The sequence below is a fragment of the Camelus ferus genome, chromosome 16, assembly GCF_009834535.1.
Source record: "Camelus ferus isolate YT-003-E chromosome 16, BCGSAC_Cfer_1.0, whole genome shotgun sequence".
NCBI lineage: Eukaryota > Metazoa > Chordata > Mammalia > Artiodactyla > Camelidae > Camelus > Camelus ferus.
This window is the reverse complement of record NC_045711.1, coordinates 17,165,227-17,188,166: the sequence shown is the minus strand read 5'-3', so window position 1 is coordinate 17,188,166 and position 22,940 is coordinate 17,165,227. Positions and strand designations below refer to the sequence as shown.

Sequence of the window (22,940 nt, the reverse complement as noted above, 5' to 3'; positions counted from 1 at the left end):
AGGAGTGAAGTGTTAGACTAGTGCCAATTTGAAGCTGCCCAGGAAATGGCTTTTCTGGTCACCCATCGTCCGCAGTTGCTCACGTCGCAAAATGACAGACGACGAGCACTACGTGCCACTGGTGTTTACATCACCGTCTCTGGAAAAGCAAACCCGGACCTGGTTCTGGACCTGGTCGAGGCTCTAGATCTTACAGCCAGTTTACAGGGGACAGAGGGACTAGTGAAAGGACACCGTGGGGATGTGATCAGCACAATCCTTGGGAAACTCAGTTCTTCCTACAAATACGGAAACAGTGAGAGAGGGAAGAGGAAGCGGACAATCAAAGAGACTTAAGGGGTGGGTGGCCCTGTGGCAGCCCAGGCCTCATCTGGCTTTGCCGCGCCCCCTCCTGGCCTCGTGCTGCTCAGGGCGTCCTTTCAGCCGGGCTCCCCCTGCCCAGTGCCGGGCCTGTCTTTACCTCCCCTTTGCGTTCCCGGGAGAACTGGCTTGGCCCGGGTCCTTTCTCTGTTCCAGGCCAGGCCACAGGTCAGAGGCCGGGCAGTGGACTGCCTGGCTGGATCATCCGTCCATCTTTGACTTAATCAAGTGGCGGCACAGGGCCATGGGGGGCCCCCGTAGGGAGGGGTGACACGTGCTGGGCTTTAACACCTGAACGGCAACTTGAGGACCCCAGGGAGCTGATCAGCTCCCACTGAAAGCGTTGATTTCCCCCTGATTTTCTTCTTAGTTTTCATAGAAATTCTGAGTGCCAGAGAGACATGTCTGAGACCCTTTAGCCAGTGATTTTGGGGAGGGGGGAAGGGAGAGGGGGCAGAGAGGAGAGGTAGGGGTAGGGGTCTGGGCCAGCCCTCCGCGGGTGTGGAGGGGGTTCTCCCAGTTGCATCGATTCAGGCGCCGCCTGGCTTCCCCTTCTCGGTGCCGTGCGTGCTGGAGTTTGCACACCTGATTCTTCTCCTTAGGAACTGTGTGTCCAAGTAGAAGATTCTGAATGTTGGATGGGTTAGCGCAGGAAAAGTCAAGAAGAGTCCTGGGCACAGGGGGTGGGCCAGGGTGACCTGGAGCCGGCTCCCGACCCCCTGGGTGCAGTTCCATCTCATACTCCGAGTGAGGGACCCTTGGGTCGTCTGGCTGGGGAGCCAGGAGGTACAGAGGCTCGCACAGCAAGCCCGCGAGGCTGGTCCCTCTCGCAGTGACAGCAGTAGGCGGGTGAGCCCAGAGGCCCATCGTGCTGACTCGTGGGGAATTTGCTGCCCACAGAGGAGGGAAAAATGCATCTCCCTAAAGCCGACAGTCAAAGGCCAGGCAGGCCCTGTGGGAGGGAAATAACTTGGGCTGTAGATTTTCTGTGTGAGGCTTGGAGCCCCGCCACGAACAACATAGACACAGACGTGATTAGCATTGTGGACTCCCGAGGCACCACCTGTGTGCTGGCAGGTGGCCGGGCTGAGGTCACTCCCAATGGCTCTTTAACTGGTTGGTCCAGGGGCCTGGCCCCCAGCTGGACCCTGGTCCCCGTCACCTGCAGCACTAGGAGCTCAAAGGGCCACTCAAGCTGTGCAAGGCTTTCAGGCTGCGTCTTCGGGGGTTCCTGTGGGACTACGTGTAGGTCACCTGCCGCCCCCACCCTGCCCACGACGGCTGCCCTGGCCCCTGCACACAGCGGGGCCCACCGTCTTCCCTAGATTCCCCCAGAGAGAGGGCACCACCTTCTGCGAGCTCGCTCCCTGCCTGCCCAGGCCGGGCCTGCAGCGCCCGCTGCAGCCAGGCCCCTCGGGCTCTGTCTCCTGTCATCGACCTCCTTGCTGCCCCAGGAAAGCGGAGAGCCAGGCCCCACGGACTCGGGGTCGCAGAGAGGGAAGGATTCCAAGGGAAGGATTCCAGAGGACTGAAGAAGCAGAGTCCAGAGAGAGGGGAGGGGGAGGAAGGCTTCTGGAGGAGGACGGGGGCAACCGGCGAGGGTCAGGGCACAGCTTTGGCTCGTGCGCGGGAGGGAACGTGGGTCCGTCCGGGGAACCCTCGGCTGTGTGCTTTCCTGCCACTCAGCAAGGACGCAGTGACACAGAGACACAGCCGCCTCCCGGTCCTGGGTTCTTTCTAGGACGTACCTGAGAACCCTGGAGATAGGAGGCAGCAGGAGTCGCTGTGAGGAAGACAAAGGGCTTGCTGGGGGTGCAGAGAGGCCGGAGCACGCTGGACTCCCGGCTGGGGCAGGTCGTGGGCAGGGCAGGGCACGGGGGGTGGGCAGGCTGTGGGCAGGGGCAGGGCACGGGGGGAGGGCAGGCTGTGGGCAGGGGCAGGGCACGGGGGTGGGCAGGCAGTGGGCAGGGGCAGGGCACGGGGGAGGGCAGGTTGTGGGCAGGGGCAGGGCACGGGGGGAGGGCAGGCTGTGGGCAGGGGCAGGGCACGGGGGGTGGGCAGGCAGTGGGCAGGGGCAGGGCACGGGGGGAGGGCAGGTCGTGGGCAGGGGCAGGGCACAGGGGGAGGGCAGGCCGTGGGCAGGGGCAGGGTACAGGGGGAAGGCAGGCCGTGGGCAGGGGCAGAGCGTGGAGGTGGGGAAGAGGGGGTGCTGGGAGAGGAGTTTCAGAGGGACTACCCAGCGGCCTGGTGACTCTGGGGAAGAGAAGTCCAGCCTGGCCCCTGATGGCCCCGTGCTGAGCCTGCACGACACTGCTCTGTGCCGGCTCCTCCTTGAATCTCGGGGTAGGGGGTCCGGAGTATGAGGGGTTCTCCAGTGAGACTTGAAGCTGCACCTTGAAGGCTTCTTACTGAAACATGGACAGGTCACTGGAGTGGAAGGGGTGGGATGGATTCTGGGTCAGCTTCTTGGTGACAACAATTCTCTGCTGTTCATCCAAAGAGCATCTTGTTTCCAAAGAATGCTGAAAGGAGCCTGTTGGAGAGGTGAATTCTCAGCCCCCACCCCAGATCTACTGAATCAGAAACTCGGAGGGGTGGGGGGGACCTGGCAAGCCCTGTCTCAGAAGGCCTCCAGGTGACCTGGCACTGAGCCTGTTGGCGGCTGGCCTCCACCTGGCCAGGTCTGGCCCAGAGTGAGGGTTTGTATTTGCTATTCTGGGGACAGAGACCCCAAGTGAGGTCATGCACACACAGCACCTGGGCTACGGCATGGCTCACAGTGAACGTCCACTATGGGGACAGGTCGGATTGTCCCAACACTGGGGTTTGAGACCAGCGCCCTGGCGCGGGCTGAGCTCCCCTAGGAGGAAGAGAAGAGGGCAGGAGATGGAGGGGCGGGGGGAGCGTGGAACTGCTGATGTCACAATGCCCCCATTTACTCCTGACATCGGGCTCCTGGACCACCTGGGGCAGCAGAGACAGGACAGAGGGGAACGTGGGGTCGATGTGCAGGGGACATCTGCACCAAAAAATAAGCCCCGGGCAGGAGAACCCCCAGGACACTGAGGGAAGAATGGGGAACCACAGGCACCTCTCAGGTAACAGGGGGCCTCCTCGCTCACCCGCTGGAACACCAGGTGTCCCTGTGAGACAGTTACGGATGAAAGGAGAAAAAAGCACTGCCCCAGCCACCAGGAGGTCGCGCCCTTCACAGCAGGAGAACTTGTGCTGGATCCAGGATCCCAGGGTCTCCGTGACCCCCAGGACTCCGGACTCTGTACAAGGCCTGATGTCCGGAGTCTGATTAACCTGGCAGAGGGTTCGCATGTGGTTTTGAAAATGGTCAGGCACCTCCACAGTGCAGTCAGGGCGACAGCTCTCCTTGAACAGGGAAACAAACCAAAATGGGGCTCGCATCCCGTTCCCCCAGAGCTCAGGACCAAGGGAATGTTAAGTAGGCTTGGTGATGCCCTCACTGGTAAGGACCCGTCAGAACCTGCAGAGAAGGTCATTGCAGCCACATGAACAATGGTCTTTGAAAACGAAATGATGAGTATTCAAGTTGCTTATTTAAAAGTAGTTAAGACGAGTAAAAGGGGTTGGTAAACAGAACAACAGTCAGTAAACCTTGTGATGGGGAAGGCACAGTGTAGATGGCAGGGCGGTGGGGAGGAGAGAGGGAGGGGCTGGGCCTGAACCCAGAGCCCCCGGAGGCCAGGGTCGATCTCTTTGCCTGCAGCCCTGGCAGTGGACGGCCTGGGGTTCCCTCCTCCTCTCTCCAGTCAGAGTGGGGCCCTTGGCTGCCATATTGGAATGGGTTAGTGTGTGTGTGTGCATCTGTGTGTATACACGTGTGTGAGTGTGTGTGCACGCGCGCACATGCCCACCCGCCCGCCCGCCTTCTAGAGCCCCTCCTTGGCTGAGCCGTCTGTCCTTCCTGCCCGGGGCTGTCAGTGGAGTCGGCTGCTGGACCCTGGGGTGTGAGGAGGGAGCAGCAGCTGGTACAGGCCACTCCGTGGGGAACTTTGGCAGAGAAAAGGAGGAAAATATAAGTCAGGGGAGCTTGGGGTCAGGGGAGGAATTTCTTGGAGGAGGAAGACTGGGGAGTGTTTGAATGTGGCGGGGGGAGCAGTTGGGAGATACTGGTGATGCGGTCGGGGGTCAGGCTGATGGGCGGAGCGTGCGGAGCGGGGGACCACGTGTGGATGGTTGGTGGGTGTTAGCACAATGGCCCTTGATCCCAGGACTGGTCACCAAGTGCCCAGATTGCCAGCATCCCCAGCATCTCATGCTGTTGCTGGTGGGGACAAGCTCTGACCAGCAGAGGAGCGGAGGGAAGGTGCCAGACACGAAGCCGAGGTCGGGAGGATCTCTTGGGTCACAGATGTCTCAGTCTCTCACACCAGAAGGCTTGCCTGGCCCTTGGTCTTCCTCCCTCTCCAGTCCCCTCTCCAGCCCCATCCCCAGACCCATCCTCACTTCACTAGAGAAAACCAGGGCCCAGAGAGGTTGATAACTTGCCCAAAGTCACACAGCTGATAAATACCAGGACCAGGCTCAGACCCAGCACCCCCTGCCCCAGTGTTCAAGGTCTGGACTCTGTAAGCACTGGGTTCCTGGTCCCTCTCTGACCCCTGACTCTGCTCCCTGCTGGATCTCCTAACATAGCTTTGCCTGCTCCTAACTTGGTCCTTCTGTTCAAACCTCAGCCAGCCTGTGTCTCAACTTGGACGTCCCACCAGCTACTGGCCCTGGCCCCTGCTTCTTCCCCAGATCTCATGGGACATCCTCAGTCCCCATTTTCCTCAGGCCACTGTATCTCTGGTGACAGGACAGACAGACAAGCAGGAAGATAGGCTTGGGGAGGTGCTGACGACAGGGCATTTCCGGTTGGATGGGGACAATGTCATGTCTGATGGCTTCCGGGAAATGCGGTGGGGGGTCCGCTGCAGAGACAGGAGGTGGCGGGCAGAAGCCCCGGCTCTCAGAGGGCGGAGCTGTGGGGGATGTGCCAGGAAGTCAAGGAGAAAGGAAGGAACAGTCTGCAGTCTGCCGGAGTTGCGGTGAGCGCCTGGCTGAAGGCCGGCGTGGGCGGCGCGGCAGGTCGCCGGCCGCCTGAGACACTTGGCCCGCTCTGATTTCCAGTGTTCATTGTTTATCCTTGACGTAAATATTTATTTCACCTTTGTAATTCTTCAGGTTTTTAGGAACATGGGAAAGAACAATTTTGTTCTGGTTTTAGACACTTTGGGCCTCAGAGAGACGAGAGCCAGCTTGCTAATTACAGCCTAAAAGTCACCAGTGGAGGGCCAGGGCTGCTCCCTGCCGATGCGTGATTTCACTCGCACACACCCGCCCCGGGCCCGCTTTCCACCACTCCTGATCCATTTTTCTCTGCTCCCCTCACCCTTCAGCCCAAGTCTCCACTGCTGCTACCCAGACTCTCTCATCCACCCCCCCCCCCCGTGCCGCCCCGCCCCCTGCAGACTGGTGGTCCTGCCCTCCTGCCCTCCGACAGCGGCTGGGTCGTAGGTGACCCTCGGCCGGTCTACACAGTCTCCAGTCTTCTGTCTCCCTTTCCCCTTCCAACTTCTGCTCCACTCCCCCACCCGCCATCTCCCTCCCCAAACCCTCCCATCCTTATATTTTTTATTTTTTTGTTTTGCTTTTATTAGTTTTCTTTTACAGAAGAATTTTGTTTTTTTAAATCTAATTTTATATATAGTGGTTAACATTTGCAAATCTTCAACTCCTAAGTTGATCCCTTCCCACCCCCTTTCCCCAGTAACCGTAAGATTGTTTACTATGTCTGCCAGTCTGGTTCTGTTTTGTAGATGAGTTCATTGGTGTCCTCTTTTTTCTTTCTTTCTTTTTTTTTAATTGAAGTACAGTCAATTACAATGTGTCAGTCTCTAGTGTACAACACAGTGTCCCAGTCATGCGTATACACACATATATTCATTTTCATATTTTTTCCATTAAAGGTCATTATAAGATATCGAACATAGTTCCCTGTGCTGTATAAAAGAAAAGTTTTAAAATCTATTTTTATATGTAGTGGCTAACATTTGTAAATATCAAACCCCCAAATTTATCCCCTCCCACCCGCTTTCCCCAGTAACCATAAGATTGTTTACTAAGTCTGTGAGTCTGTTTCTGTTTTCTAGATGAGTTCATAGTGTCCTTTTTTTTTTTTTAGATTCCACATATGAGTGATATCATATGGTATTTTTTTTTCTTTGTTTGATTTACTTCACTTAGAATGACCATCGCCAGGTCCATCCATGTTGCTGCAAATGGCATTATTTTATTCTGTTTTATGGCTGAGTAGTATTCCATTGTATAAATATACCATGGTTTCTTTATGCAGTCATCTGTCGATGGACGTTTAGGTTGCTTCCATGCCTTGGCTGTTGCAAATAGTGCTGCTCCTTAGGTCTTTAAAACACTAAAAAAAATTTTTTTTTGTTTGGAAATACACATCAAGTACACAAAGACATACACCTTTCATCTTTGTGATTTGTCAAAAGAGGCCGCCTGGTAACACCCACCCATGTCAGGAAGTGGGACTGTGCCGGCCCTGGGAGCCCCCTCCGGCCCCTCCCATCCCTTCCCTCTCCTTTCATTCTCGGGAGTAACTGCTCTCTTGAATTCATGGGACTCAGTTATGCCCTCGCTTTACATGGAGGAAACACAGTCCTAAATGCTATATTTTGCCCGCTTTTTGACCGTCATGTAAATGGACTCACACCCCGTGAGCTTGCTCATTGTTTCCTGGCTTCTTTCAGTATTTTGTTTGTGAGGCTCGTTCGTGTGGTCGCACCAGGGTGTAGCGTGTTTATTTTCATTGCTGCGTAGTACCCCGTGGAATGACCGGACCGCTGTGTTATTTACCCACTTCACCTCAGAAGGCTGTTTGGGTTGTTTCCAGTTTGGGGCTATTTTATAAGCAACACAGTTGTAAACATTCCTGACTCTGCACTTTCTTGCTACACGGCTCTGAACCTGGGTGTGGAATTGCCAGGGCACAGGGTAGGGGTATGTCTGTCTTCAGCAGGTGAAGTCACGCTGGTTTAAAACTCTCTCCCACTGCTGACTATGAGTTTTCTCATTGCGCCACATCTTCTCGGCATTGTCAGCTTAAAAAACTTTGGCTGTTCTTACGGTGGGTCTAGCGGCATCTCATTTTAATGAGGTTTTAATGAGAGTTTACTCAAGGTTGAGTACCTTCTCATTTGTTTGTTTTGCCATTTGAACATCGTCTTTTGTGACATACCTAACACTGCTTGACCAATTTTCGAATTTTTTCATCTTTTTCTTGTTGACCATAGGTATTTAAAAAAAATTTGAAACATACTGTGTTTAACAAGCCCTCTTTTATTACATGGAGCACAAAAGGCTTCTTCCTCAGCGAAGCGTGCCTTTTAGTTCTCTTAGTGGTGTCTTTCAGTGAACAGAAATTCTTACCTTTAAGAAACCTTTTCCTAACTTGAAGGCGTGAAGATTTGTTATCTCCTAGAAGTTTTACTGTGTCCCTTCCCACATACAGAAGTGCAACCCACCTGGAACTGATTTTTGGCTGCCGTGAGAGGGTAGGAGCTACACGTGATTTTCCACCTGGGCATTCAAGTGATCCAGCACCGTTTCTGACAGTAGTGTCCTTGCTGCGCTGCTCTGCCTAGCCACAGCGAAGTGGGTCTTTCCTGACCTTTCTCCTCGAGGCCGGTGTCTGCTTGTCTGTTGTCGCACCAATTCCACGTGGTCTGGAGTATTCTGGCTGCATAAGCTCTGAAATTCAGCGTAGTGCAGTCTAAGTTTGTCCATCTTTAGGATTGCCTTCTCTGTCCTGAGCTCTTCCTGTGTCCATACACATTTTAAAATCTGCTTGTCAGTTTTACAGACAATTCCGCTGGGATTCAGGTTGAGATGGCAATGAATCTACGGCCCAGGTTAGGGGGTGCTGACATTCTTACAATGAACGTGGCCTATCCCTCCGTTTATTTAGATCTTAAATACGTTCTTTTCAATAATGTATAATTTCTGCCAAGAGGACTTGCACATCCTTTGTTGGATTTCTTCCTAACTTTGGTTATATTTGAAGCAGTTGTAAATAGTGTCTTTTTAGACATTTGTTTATGGCTGGAATTTAGAAAAGCGAACGACTTTGGTATGTTGTCCTTGTATCCAACACGCTTGCTAAGTCTCGATTCTGATGGTTTATTTGTAGATTCATCTGGGTTTGTACCCATACAGGCAGAGTCTTCCCTCCGTATAGTTGGGGGGTTGGTTCCAGGACCCCCTTGTTATCGGAATCCATGGACGCTCGAGTTCCTTGGAGCTGGCCCCCCGTGTCTGCAGCTGCAGCACCTCTGGCTTCGGGGGGCCAGCTGTGCACGAGTTAAGAGCACTGGTTTCGGGGAGTGGGTGCAGCTCAGTGGGAGAGCCCATGCTTAGCATGCACATGGTCCTGGGTTCAGTCCCCAGTCCCTCCATTAAAAATAATAAAAAAAAACCCCAAACAAACCTAATCACCCTCTCCCCCCAAAAAAACAGCTCACTGGTTTCAGAATCAAATTGCCTTGGTTTCGAATTCCAACCTCACTATTTACCAGAAGCAGGGCTTGGGAGGAGTGGCTGCACTTTCTGAGGCTCGTGTCTCCCTGGTCTGGGTGGGACACCAGGTCCTAGGTATACAGCGGGCACTAGGTGGCACAAAGCAGGCCCCCCTGGTGGCAGCGCTGGCCCACACGGGCCCCCATCTGTGTGTGTGAGTCCAGGCGCTGCCCCCCACGTCTGCGTCTCCCATGAGGGCCGCAGCTCTGCAGACTGGCCTTCCCCCGCCCTTCTCCCCTGTCCTCTTGTGGGCTCACCCTGACACGTGCTCCTGGCGTCAATGTCAGCGGACTCGCTTGGTCCTGAAGCTTTAGGACTTCAGGCAGAATTTTAGGCAGAGGAACACAGTGACATGGTGACGTCTTTCTGGGATCCCCATGTAGCCCCGGGAAAAGCCAGTGGCTCCTCTCCCCTCTCCAAGGCCAGAGGACATGGGGTGGGGCCTGGTTGTGGCTTTTGAAAGATGGATTCAGTTAAGGTTCAGTTAAAGCCAGATGGATGCGGGTGGCCACACCCCACCCAGCACACGCGTCTCCTGGTGGCGGGCGCTGTGCCCTTGCCGGCACACGGAGACTTCTTTCTTCTTCGAGGAAAAGTGACTTCGTCATGGGCTGCGAGGCCAAATGGAATGGGAAGTCCCAGCGCATCCTAGGCCCCTTCGGCTGACGAGGACCTTTGTCTCCTTTGGCCCCTCTCAAGTCCAGGGACTGTGGGGGCCTTTTTAGGCAACTGGGGTCCTGCCCGGAAGCAGAGTGTTCTGGAGTCGGAACTGTGGGAGCACTGCCCAGGTTCCCGAGGCGGGAGACACCCTGTGCCCTGGGCTCGAGGCTGGGCCACGTCCGGCGGAGCGCAGCCGGCGCCCCCCGCCAGCCCTCCCGCCGCAGCCCGAGCAGAGCGGCGCGGCCACGGCTCTTCTGAGAAGCTGCTGATCTCAACCCCACTGGCTCTGCATTCCTGGGTGATGAGGGAGGGGTTCCAGTGTTTACTCTGAACAATGTTTTCCTGTGTCTGAACCGACTGCGTGTTAAATTCTTCCAGATTTCTGGCTCCACGTCACAACTCCAACGGGACAGGAACAGGTTTACGGCAGCTGGCAAGGGAGCGGGGCAGGGTCCGTCTGCGCTTCTCCTGCGTCTGGAATTTCCATGGGTGGACGGGGGACGGCAGGGCCGGGCCGCGGGCGCTGCACCGGGAGGGGCTGGTGGCGGCCTCGGCCCGGGGCCCTGCGCCCTGCCTGTCCCACTTCCCACTCCAGAGGGCAAAGCTAGCCGTCCTCTTCTGAGACGCAGCAGGAAGTGAGAACACGCTGAGCTGTGGCTGCCGGCGCTTGCCGTGTTTTCTTGGTTGGTGTGCACCCAGCAGTTGGGCCCAGAAGGAATTCATCTGGTGGGAGACTGGGAACCTGCGTGCATTTGGGCCCTGGCGCCTGCTGTGCGGGGAGCTTTCAGAGACACGCAGGAGGTCAGGGCTGGATGGGAAATGAGACAGATTAAAAAAACAAAAACAGAAAAACTTCTTTTTTCACGGAGAAATCTAGTGATGAGAGGGCTAGAAAAGCCCGGCACAGCTGGCTGGATCTCAGAGCCATGCGGCCCGTGACTGTGACAACCTGTGACAACCTGTGGCTGTTGCTGCCGTTTCTCACTGAGCAAGACAACCACCCAGCTACATGGGGCCAAGGGAGACCCTCTTTTCTTTATTAAGCGCTGATCAATCAGTGGCTTTAAAGACAGAGACCTGCAGGAAACCAATGGGGTCAGTTCAGAGATGAAGGCGTGCTTCACCCTGAGCACAGTGACCCATCCCTTCGTTTTTGGTTCACGATGACTTGCTCTCTCTGGAGTTCCGGGTGCAGCGCCAGCCTCTGGGCAGGCGCTGTTCTGCCTCTCGACCTGGGACAGCCCGAATCCAGTTAGGGCCTGGGGCCGGGACTCATGGCGTGCTCTCAGACCCTGGAGACCGTCTCCCGAATCCCTTTTATGCCGTGTGTGTGTGTGTGTACACACGTGTGCTCGTGCACGCACAAGTAGGGAAGAAAGATCGGTGGCAGTGCACCTAGGTCTGGAGCCCAGACAGTACTTCTGTGGGGGGTCTGCAGGAAAAATAGTTTCATGATAGAACTCGACATAATCGGGCTGCTCTCACAAAGCCATTTTGATGCCAACGTCAGTTTTACTTGGTCTTAAAAACAAACCACTGAAACTTTGGCTTTCTGAACCTCTGAAGAAAGCTCTAGAAAAGCCCCCTGGCACCATCTCTGAGCCCCCTCCCCACCTTGCCCCATCCCTCCCTCCAACCCTGACCCCTCCGGCCACAGCAGGGTGTCCACTGTGTCGAAACGGCCTTGTTGAAATGGACTTTGTTAAAGGACGGCTTTGTTCCTATGGTGTTTGAGAACCACAAATTCTCTTTTTCCTTCTAGTATATTTTTCTTTTTCTTTTTTTATAGATTTTTTATTGCAGTGTAGTTGATTTACAGTGTTAGTGTTAGGGGTTACAGCAAAGCGATTCAGTCATACACGTACATACCTGTGTATATTCTTTTCCTATACGTTATTACAAGAAATTGAATATAGTTCGCTGTGCTCCGCAGTCCTTGTTGTTTATCTATTTCATATTTAGTAATGTGTGTCTGTCTGTTAATCCCCAGCCCTTAATTCATCCCTCCTTGCCGTTTCCCCTCTGATGTGTGTATGCTCCCTTCTGGTGGGGATTGCATTGCCCCCAGGGGTGGGATCAGAGTGGAGGGGACTCATGCAGTAGGATTTCTTCCACTGCTGGCGGCCTCCATGTCTCCTTTCAGGCTCAGAAGCGAGATTTTTCCTTGGAGAGTCTGATAAGGGTGTTGTATCAATTATCTCTTGCTGTGTAACAAATTACCCCCAGACTTAGTAACTTAACAGACCAGTGTTATCTCACAGTTTCTGTGAGTCAAGGATCTGAGTGCAACTTCACTGAGCCTCTGTCTCTAGGTGTCTCTGGGAGGGCAGTCACGGCTTTGCCCGGGGCTGCGCTCCTATCTGAAGGGCTGGCTGGGGAGGGCCCACTTCTGAGCTCCCGCACGTGGCTATTGGCAAGATTGGGTTCCTCATATGTTGAACTAAGGGCCTCCGTTCCTCATTGGCTGTTGGCTGGAGCTGTCCCTCGGTTCCTTGCCGCTGGCTTCTCCACAGGGCGGCTCAGAACACAGCAGATGGCTTTCCTCAGATGAGCATGAGAGAGAGAGAGAGAGAGAGACGGAGACAGAGAGAGAGCTCAAGATGGAAGCCACAGTCTTCCTGTGACCTGATCTCCGACGTGACATCCGTCGCTTTGACCACATGCTCTTTGTTAGACAGATGCTGCTCCTGCTCTGGGGGGGGGGGGGCTTCGTGAGGACGTGAGCACCAGGAGGGGGGCCCCTGGGAGCTGCCTACCACAGCCCTCACGGGCCCGGTTGTGGTTGAGTGTGTTCAGCCTGCGGACCCTGCCACCCCCGCGGTTCTGATGAGCCATGGCTGTGAGGGGCAGAGGGAAACGGGCTCCCTGGGCCCCCTCACCCCGCTGGGAATAAGACACAGCATCCTGAAGACGCCTCAGGGGCCAGTGGTTCTGTTTATACGCTTGTTACACCTCACCTCCACCCTCCCCTCCCAGCCCAGCTCCACTCCCAGGAAAGCGAATGAGCCTAAGGCAGCGTCCACACCAGCCACCCCTGCTCCCCGTGGTCTTTGTCTGTGAATAAAGCTCTGTGACACGGCTGCTCTCTCTGGAATTCACCCCGTCCCTGCCTTGGGTTCCAACGTTACATCACAGTTTTGTTACCAACCTAAGCCCCCGTCATAAACCAGAGAAGGGAATTCATGCCATTAGCTCAGGATTCTTGGCGTGACTACAAAAGCAGACAGTCAGAAAGACCTTGCTGCTCCAGAAATACTTCTACCTGAGTTAATCGGATCCTCGTAACGTCCTGTGAAGCAGCGTGCTTCTCGCGGGGAAACTGAAGCTCGGGAGAGTCCAGGATCTTAATCAAGACTGGACTAAATGACGTGCGGCTGGATCTCAAGCCTGTTCTCCTGACCTGAGCCTGTGCTCCCGTCCCCGCGCCGCACCCCCTTCCTGCTGCTCACATGCTTGTTCCAGATTATTCCCAGCAGGGGTCTTGGCCAGACTGCTTGGCCCGATGTCGCTCACTAAGTCCTTCTAGGCCAGAGCCGCAGTGGCCTGGGAGGAGAACTGGAACTCAGCTGGGACGAGGGATGTCACAGCTGAGGGGCGCACAGCGGGCACACCTGGGGCCGTCGGGGAGCCACGCAGGGCGTGTGCGTGTGTGCAGGACACAGACCCCTCCTCATCCCAGGGACCAGGGCGCTGTGTGGGTCTGCGCATGTGAACACACGTGTGGCTGAGAGGGGACCAGACGTCCCAGGCCTGCCTGGGTCCAGCGGGGTGTCCTTTCAGTGAGCAGATGGTGTGAGTGGGACCCGCTGGGACTTGAGGAGTGAGGTGGCTGTCGTGGGATGGGTGGGATTTGGGGACAGAGGTGTGGCAGCAGTCGTGCTGAAGGTCCCCTGAGCCCACCTCCTCGGCTCCCGCTGCCCCAGCCTCTTCCCCGAGCGCCGGTCCTGTGTGTTAATGAGGAGAAGGGTCCGACCGGTAGGCGCTCACCACGCGCCCAGGCCTCTGCTCAGTGCTTTATGTGATGCATCTCGTGACACACGTCCTCGTGGCCGCCCGAGGACAGTTCTGCTACTGCCCCCGTTTTACACACCAGATCCCTGAGGCGTGGGAAGTTTCAGTGTCTTGTTTCGCGTCACACGGCCCAGCGGCTGGCCTGTCCTCGATGCGGGCTCCTAGTTCTGGAGGTCACTCCAAACAGTCGTTTCGCACGCAGCTCTGTCACGTTGGGAACCTTGGCTCGTTCCCGTGTCAGCTGCCTTCTTGAGCCATGGAAACACCTACAGGTAACATCACAGACACAAGACACACAGCCGGGGCCGCGAGGAGGGCCTGGCTTTCCTGTGAGGCTGCCCGAGGGTGGGTCTCCAAGGCCAGGCCTTCGCTGGAGAGAGGATGCCCCCTGGACACACCCCCCGGGGGGCCCGCTCCCGGGTTTTAAAAGCATTCTGTGCCTGCCCCCCCCCCCCCCGCCCCATGCCGAGGAGACACAGCACAGCCTTCGCTTCGTTGGATTTCTGACTCAACAAAAACTCCTTTTGTCAGAACTGCAGGATTTCCTGGCTTGTCACCCACTCCCACTTTCTGGGTGGAGAGCAGCTCTGGTTCACTGCGCAGTTTGTGCACAGCTGTGCCTAGAAAGATTGATCTGAAACTAGTAACTCGGCGTTTCTCCCCCCATTTCAGAAGCCCCCTTTCCCCACCTCTGGGGGACGGAGTGTTGCTGTTCGCTCTTTTAACCGCAGGCAGCAGCCTCCCTGTCTCTCCAACCGGCCGTTTCCCCCCAGACCACCTTTCCTATCACATGTTGCCAGTTCACCTTCCTCATTCTGTGTTTCTCAGAAACCTCGTGAAATGAGCCACTTCAGGGACTTCCAGAGGCTCCCATGCAGGGGAAGTGAGGACCAGAGGAGGTCAGAACGGGGTAAGCAGGCCCGGCCGCCGGTTCTGACCGCAGCCCGTCCTCCGCACAGACGGCATGTGGGCCGAGAGTTGACTGCAGTTTCAAGGTCTTACATCTGAGGCTTCGACACAATTTAGGGACAGAGGGAGAGACAGACGGACACCAAGCAGTGCGCGGTGGGGCGCGCGGCCCTGGTAGACAGGCACAGGCAAGACGCCTGGGAAGACAGACGGGGGGTGTGCATGCCCACCCAGGGGGCTGGCGGGCCTCCCTAGAGACGTGTGACTGGGACCGCCCTGGAAGGAGAGACAAATGACTGGACAGCAGGGCTATGGTCTAAATTTATCATCATTCTGAGAGAAGAAAGGGCCGTTCATCCCCTCAGAGCAGATGGGAGCTCCCCTGGGTGCTGCATCCGGGCGGTGACATCGGCCACGTTTTGTGGGCGTGGAGGGGACGGAGCACACGTTGGACCAGGTGGGGAAGGACATGGAGGCTCAGAGGAGAAGTGGAGTTGGGCTTCGGTCGCCATTTGGCCCTTTCAGGCCCTGGGAACTTTTCACGTTTGACAGGGTTTCGGCGAAGCCTGAGTTCTGAATCCTGGACTTCGTGGCCCCGAGCAAATGCCCTGTTGCCCTTTTCTGTGCAGTGTCCCATCCAGTCTTCACAATAATCCTACAAAAGCAGGCTACCATTCCCATTTGATGGATGTAAAAACCTATGGCTCAGAGGGGGGGAGGGAAGTGATCTCCACACTTAAGAGCAGTGAGTGCCAGTGCAGGGGGTCAAGCCAGGCCTTCCCGTGCGCCATGAGTGTCTGTCACACGTGTCAGCTAACGTCCCACTTTTCGCCATCTGACCTCCAGTTGGGGCCGTTATCAAACCAGCGCATCCACGGTCTCCTCTGTGTCCCGTACAAGGGGGGCTGCCGGAAGTTTGGATTTCCAGTAACCCTTAGAGGCTCCTGGGGGAGTTGCCGTGCTGACCAGTGACATCCATGTATGGACGACTCTGAGCCCAGGGCCGGGGGACAGAGCAGGCACGCGATGAGGAGACCCCCGTTTCCCCCGTGTGTCCTCCAGGCTCCCAGCGCTCCGTTGTTCCAGTGGAGCCGGACTTCCTCTGGCTGATTGACTAGACATTTGGGAAGCCACACATTTTCATGATCCCTTTGCTCCTGAGCCAGCTGTCCAGCCGAGCCAAGACCCTTCATGTCTGGTTTCCGGAGTCCGGAGCCCGAGGGCTGGTTCCTGCTGTCTGTCTCGCCATGTCTTCCCTACCTGGCTCGCCGGCCAGTGTGCCCGGCTGCCCCAGAACGTCCAAGGAAGGAGCAGGTTGAAGAGCTCTCCTCGGATGCTGCTTTGGCTTGTTTTGGAAACTTCACTGAAAAATTCGGGAAGGGATATATTGGGAGTTTGAGATTTGCAGATCCTGACTACAAAATATAAAATAGATAAACAACAAGTTTCTTCTGTACAGCACAGGGAGCTGTATTCAATAGCCTGTAGTAACCTGTAATGAAAAGGAATGGGAGGAGGAATGTGTGCAGGTGTATGTATGACTGAAATGCTACGCTGCGCGTCAGAAATGGATACATGGACACGACGTTGTAAACTGACTATACTTCAATTAAAAAAAAAAAAAAGACTCCACACACACATGGAAGAGAAAAATTTGGAACTTGCTTTCCAGACAGTGTGTGCTTTGTGCCTGATGGTTTTCATGTTGCAGCCTAACGTGGGGGTATTGATACTTATAATCGAATATTCCTCAGATAAACACACAATTCAGATTTGTAGTTTTGCCCCAGTGCCCAGGGCTGCTTCCTGCTGGGAATTTGTCAGTGTTTACTCAGACAACTCAATATCGTGGTTCCCGTGCAGAAACCAGGCCATTTGGAAACAGCCCATGTGATCGGCTCACTGGAAAAGGACGTGGCCCGGGGCAGAGAAGCAGTTCGCTCGGGATTTGAAATCATGGAGACCCCCTGCCCGTCCCCCCACCCCGGTCCTTCAAGACGCAGCACCACCACCCTGTCTCCTTGCCCCTGTTCCCTGACACACGCGGGCCGAGTTGGGAAGCTTGCGTCCCCAGCACGCGCTGCAGGGCCTGGTCCTCGGGGACGCGGGCTACCTGTCTGCAGAGCGGCCGGTGGGGCTTTTTCTGGCCTCTGTGTGCGGACTTCTCTGCTTTTGTTTCTGATGGCTTAGACAACATGGCTTATTCTTGTCTGATCTGCTATTGGCATGGGAAACACGTGCTTCGGGGGTGCTTGATGTTGAGAATGTTGGACCCCCCAAGGCAAGGGCAGTGCGGCTGGACCCGCACCTCGTACACGTTCAGTGTTCGGAGCTCAGCGCGGGTTTGCCGAGTGCCCCTGCATGAGCGAGCGAGTTGATGCTGCCTGGCCGTGGGTACCTGAATTCTGTCCACTGTTGTGTCCTTCAAAGTACACACATGGTCATTAGTGCCCACACGGAGGGTGGAGAAGCCTCGGCCAGAAGCAATGTACCCCCCGCCGCCCCAGCGCCGTGGTCGGTCGTCGGAGCCGGGTCTGTGCCGGAAGACGGGCGCTTCCGATCAGACCCCGCCTCCCCAGCCCGGGTGTGGGCGGAGCCGCTGCCCCGCAGGACGAGGCCGGGTCAACGTTAGAACACGAGGACCAGGGCTGCCCATCGTATGTAACTTGGCTTTTTCTTCTTTTCTCTTTTTTTCAGTTGATGTATAGTTGATTTACAATGTTGTGTTAGTCTGGTGTACAGAACAGCGATTCAGTTACACACATATATATGTTCTATTTCTGATTCTTTTTCATTGGAGGTTATTGCAAGATGCTGAATAGAGTTCCCTGTGCTGCACAAAAGGTCCTTGTCATCTGTCTGTTTTATGTAGAGCAGTGTGCACCTGTTGCTCCCAAACTCCTTACTGGTGCATCCATCGTATGCAACTCGGCTTCTTAACAGAGCTCAGTGACGGGCTTGTTCCTCGTCCCCTTGGGGTGTGTGTGTTTGGGGAGGGGCAGCAGGAGGAAGAGAAGGTGGCCTGCGCCTTGTTACACACGGAGACGGGGAGGGGACACCCACTTGACCCTCCCCACCCGACTCCCCTCCGTCTTAACTGTTCTAGAATTCTCCGTGCTCTCAGCATCCATGTTCCTAAAGGCACATCACATCACCAACTTGCACCCTCTTGTGTGCGCCCCTGAGGCCTGTCAGTTCTGGAGTGTCTGGGGGATGGGGCAGGGTCAAAAGGTGGAGGGGCTCACGAGAAGCCTTGTTGGGTTGCGGGGAACACTGCCTCTCCCCAGGTCTGACATGCGGGGGGTCGGAGCATCCGCTCAGCCTGTGAGATGTGGAGCCCCTGGGGTGGAGATCAGCACACAAACCACACCAGCGCAGGGTTGACTCACGCCCCGAGCTGAGCCATGCACCTTCCAAGACATTTCCGGCCCAAGTGATAGCTTCCTCTTCAGCCAAAAATAAACGAGGAGTAGCCAGAGGGCAGGGGAGGAAGCGGGAGGCTGCGGACGGCACCGTGCAGGGAGGAAGCAAAGGAACCCTGGCACCAGCTCCCCGTCCGTGAAGAAGTACTTCTCCGCTGGGGCCGGGCAAGCCTCCAGCATGGCTCGGGGAGGAAGGACAGACGAGACAGAAGCCAGACCCGACGCCTGCAGCTCGGAGAAGGCAGAGGACAGACGCTGAGCGGACGGCAGGGGTCCGGTTTCCAGTGGGTGCGGGGTCCCCATGCTGGCGTGGCTCTCCTGGGGACGGGCATCTTCGCGGGGCCAACCTTCGGGGGCTGCTTTTGGAGGAAGTGAGTCACTGAACACCCGGCCGTAGCCTGAGCAGATTTGTCCTTCTGTCCTCTTCTGTGATAACGTTCTCTGACGCTCAGGGTTTCCAAGCAAGGGCTGGAGAGGACATTGTCTCGGAATTCTCACACGCATTTTCCTGGTTCCTGTTTCCATGAGGCGCCCTTCCCAATGGATGAATGATGAATGAACGAGTCCCTGGTCAAATGACAACAGGGGGTGCTGCCTGTCCGTCTCCCTTTGGGAGTTTCAGGTGAACCAAGCCCCAGCTCGAGTCCTGCACTAAAGGAACTTAACACGTCGTTTTTCAAACTAACTTGACTGCGGACGGGCTTGCTGTTGTTCTATCAGAAAACAACGTGGACCATGTGGATGAGGCCCCCTGGATTAGACAATCTGTGTGGCCATAGAGGGTGGTCTTTGCCACGGAGTCCCCCCCCCCTTAGTAACACCTACTAATGTCTTGAGAGAGTCTCGCGTTCTGCAGGGCGCACCTGAAGACACACTGGATTACGCTAAGGTCTTGCCCATCAGGAGTGTGCAGACAGCATTACCTTCACAGCATTTGTGGGGCAAAAAGTCTGAGTGGGTGGCCTTGTGCCCACTCACCCATCAGCCCGGCCTGGACGCACGAGATCCTTTTGCAAGATGGCTTCCCGAGGTAAGGGTGCAGCTCGTGGCCACAGACAGAGCGTGATCTAGGTCTGCATGAGACCGCCATCCGCAGCCCCGGCCTTCTTAGCTCAGCCCTTTACAGCCCCGATTGTCTAATCCCGGTCACTCCTGGTATTGGCAGGTGGCATTTAGCAACGTGGTCCTTTAAAACGTGTAAGCGCCACTGCGAGGCAGCCCTGAGCATAGACGGCAAAGAGCTCGTGAATGTGCGTCTGAACTGACTGTGTGGATTCTTCAGTCTGTGTCTTGGAACGGCAGCAGGCCTGAAGTGAACCCCCTCTAAAGCTGCAGTGGTTTTTGGCTCAGACTCTGCAAAAGCGGCTCTCAAGCGTTGCTGCACCTTAGAATCGAGCTTCCACGTCTGACGTCTGTTCGCCCCCACTCCCGTTCAGTCGCAACGTGGCGGCTGGGGACCAGGTATTTGAACTTCTTAGAGACCCCCAGCGGTTCCAACACGTGGCAACGCTGTGGGGGCGCTGGTTTGGAAGTACTTTCACTTCCAGACGTTTATTGTAACGACAGTGCTTGTGTGAGGAAAAACGGGACAGGAATTCATCCTCATCTTGTAAGTGAGGCGGCAGAGGTCGTAAGAAGTGAAGGGACGTGACCAAGGTCACATGCTTGCATCGATTTCCAGGCACGTGTCCCTCCTTACTGAGGCCAAGCCCAGAGCGTCAGACTAGATTCTGGGGATGAGCTGGGGCCGGGGTGGGGACACTGTGCGGGCGGCGCTGGGCTGTGAAACCCAGAGGACTGAGCAGGGGTGCCTGAAGGAGAGACAAGTAAACCGCTTCAGTCCCGTGCCTCCCGCCCCCGCCATCAACACCGTTTCTGTCCGCAGATGGCTGGTGTGTGTGTCGTTTCTAGGGAGACAAAGCTGGACCTTTGCACCGGAGTTGAAGGGAACTGTAAGAGCCCACAGTTTGTCTTCAGACTTAATGTCAACTATTTTTTCTCCTTTTATTTTCAAACGAACGAGGCCTCCCCGTGAGTTCTGAGGCTGTTTCAGACATTTCCCCTCCTTGGTTTTACAGGATCCGAGTGTCTGCATCAGCAGGTGTGAGAAAACCAACCAGTGTATCGAATATTTCTATCAGCCGGAGAGGCTGTTGTGGGGACAGAGGGATGTGGTGAGCGGCTTTGAGAAGAATGCTGTTGAAACGAGCAATTTGCTAATAACTGGGCTTCTTTTTAAAAACATCTAAAAAAATTTAAAAAATTTTATTGAAATGTAGTTGATTTACCATGTTAGTTTCAAGTCTACAGGAAAGCAATTCAGTTACACATATACTTATGTATTTTTTTCAGATCCTTTTCCATTGTATGTTATTACAAGAAATTGAATATAGTTCCCTGTGCTGTATAGTAGGTCCTTGTGTTTATCTATTTTATATACAGTAATGTGTATCTGTTAATCCCAGACTCCTAATTTATCCCTCCCCTCCTTTCCCCTTTGATATCTGCAGTTTGTTTTCTATGTCTGTGAACCTGCTTTTGATTTGTAAATAGAATTTGTATCATTTTTAGATTCCACATATAAGTGATGTCATATGATACTTACCCTTCTCTGACTTGTCTCACTTAATATGTTAATCTCTAGGTCCATCCGTATTGCTGCAAATGGCATTATTCCATTCTTTTTTTGAGCTGAGTAATACTCCATTGTATATACATACCACTCTTCTTTATCCGGTCATCTGTTGATGGACATTTAGGCTGTTTCCATGTCTTGGCTGTTGTAAATAGTGCTGCTGTGAACATTGGGGTGCGGGTGTCTTTTTGAAGTAGGGTTCCTTCTGGATATATGCCCAGGAGTGGGATTGCTGGATCATATGATAAGTCTATTTTTCATTTTTTAAGGAACCTCCATACTGTTTTCCACAGTGGCTGCACCAATTTGCATTCCCACCAGCAGTGCAGGAGGGTTCCCTTTTCTCCACACCGTCTCCAGCAGTTGTCATTTGTAGACTTCTTAATGGTGGCCGTTCTGACTGATGGGAGTTGATACCTCATTGTAGCTTTGATCTGCGCTGTTGAGCATCTTTTCATGGGCCTGTTGGATGTCTTCTTTGGAGAAATGTCTCTTTAGGTCCTCTGATAACTGGCCTTTGTGAAGCTTCAGGGTTCATTAACAAGAAACTTAGAGGCAAGGGGGAAAGAATTTCCCTAGATCCCCCAGCCATCACCAGCTTAAAGCCTTTTCCACCACTGACACTGCAGTTCCCTCCTATCGTGCACATGTGGAGAAGGACACGTTTCTAGCCGCTCTACCAACTTGGAAGCTACGTCAGGGATTCCCTTTGATGGGAGGTGGGCAGACATGGACAGGTGACCCCGTGGATGACATACTGTGTGTTAACTGTGGACTTGGAGAGGGTGGCCTGATGTTCTGGGATTCTATGGTAGATCTTAGATGAAGAAATACGATGCTTCAACTTCTATTTTATTATTATTATTATTGATTCCATGAAAGTGTCTCTAGGTTAGAGGACCATTTGGGCATTATTTCTTCCCTAGCTTCAGAAAAATGATATTGTGACTTCTCCTAAAAATGTATTGTCATGAAAGGCTGCCAACAAGACTTAACGGTAAGGACTGCGAGGCCTGGGTCTGAGTAGGCTTGACAAAAACTAGCTTTTTTTTTAAAGGGTATGAATGAATCTCTATACTTTGTCAGGTGTGTTATAATAAAATGCTGACATGGTGAGTAATTTCTGTAAGTACAGTGGAATTTAAGATTTCCCCTGTCAGTAGCATCCTTGCTTGCAGTCCGCAGTGGTTCATCGATTAGGAGAGGACAGGCATGGAAAATCTGGGGCTTGCTTTCCTGAGGGATGTGTCTCACACATGAGCAAGCTGGTGCTCATGGACATTGCAGCTGAAAGAAAGATTTAGGACCATTACTCATGCAGCTAAACCAGGCCTCCTCAGAGTGGGGTCCTCAAACCAGCTGCGGCTCCTGTGAGTCACTTGGAAATGCAGGTTCTTAGGTGCCCAGAGCAGACCTGCTGAATCCGCATCCCTGGGGGCGGGGCCAGTTGCCCAGGTTTTCACCAGCTCTCCAGGTGGTCCCCGTGCTCACAGAGTCTGAGTGGCACTGCCCTGGGCTGATGGCTCTCAGAGCGGGGTCTTCGGGGGTGGGGGGAGCTCGCCCACCAGCTCATCAGACACCGCCTGCACTCTCTGTCCCTGGGTGTCGGCAGGAGGTAGCAGAGATGCTCCTTCGGCTGCCGGTGTTCACAGGTGAACCTGTAAAGGAATACATTCTCGGATGCACATTTCCCGGTTCCCGTCTGTGTTTCAACAACACTCCAGGTGGATGCACCCCGGCGTCTGAGACCCACTAGACCTCAGTTCCCATCGAACCGCCCACACGCATGGCCGTGTCCGGCATGAGGACTTCCCTGTCTCAGCCCCGCAGTGCCGGGCTGGGGGTGCGGCCCGGGGCAGGAACTCAGCCCCCCTGCAGGGCCGCGACCACACGTGGGCTCTGCTGGAGAAGTCGGCTCGGTTTTGAAGTGGGGCCTTTTCACGCAGCCTCCACGCAGCCTTTCCCTGCGCTCGGTCCTTGAAGACTCGCAGACGGAAGGCAGAGGCCTAGAAATGGCCCGACCTCGCGCCCGGTGCCTGGCTCAGCCTGTCTCCCCGGCTCCCGGGGCTCTTCCCCGTCTCTGAGCCTCAGGACGGCCCCTGAACGCGGGATCCCGGGAGGCTGTTGACCGCTTTCTCCCGGGCCCCTCTGGGCTGGCCCTGGCTAACAGGTGTGTTTCCCCAAAGGTGTCTCAACCTTCGATGTGAAGAACTCTGTAACGATGGAGAGGACTGATGCAAGAAAGATGAACACAGACGAAGGTAGGGCTCGGCCGCAGCTGGAGGACCTTGGGCGGAGCACGGCGGTGGGGCTCAGGGCAGGCGGCACTG

The 22,940-nt window shown here is 54.9% G+C and overlaps 1 protein-coding gene across 16 annotated transcripts in view; it reads left to right on the top strand.

Annotated features, from left to right (window-relative positions):
- The window catches only part of LOC102514878 (Golgi apparatus membrane protein TVP23 homolog B), an 85,193-nt gene that overhangs the window by 46,846 nt on the left and 15,407 nt on the right, over positions 1 to 22,940 (top strand). For 11 of the 16 annotated variants that reach the window (XM_032498855.1, XM_032498844.1, XM_032498851.1 and 8 more), the window contains 2 exons: positions 14,473 to 14,554; positions 22,797 to 22,871. The exons of 1 other annotated variant lie outside the window; for it this stretch is intronic. In XM_032498855.1, the coding sequence (XP_032354746.1) occupies positions 14,473 to 14,554; positions 22,797 to 22,871 (157 nt within the window). Of the gene's footprint in view, positions 1 to 12,146; positions 12,273 to 14,472; positions 14,555 to 22,796; positions 22,872 to 22,940 lie in introns of those variants that run through there. 4 more of the 16 variants (XR_004326698.1, XR_004326697.1, XM_032498862.1 and 1 more) reach the window with 2 other exon arrangements.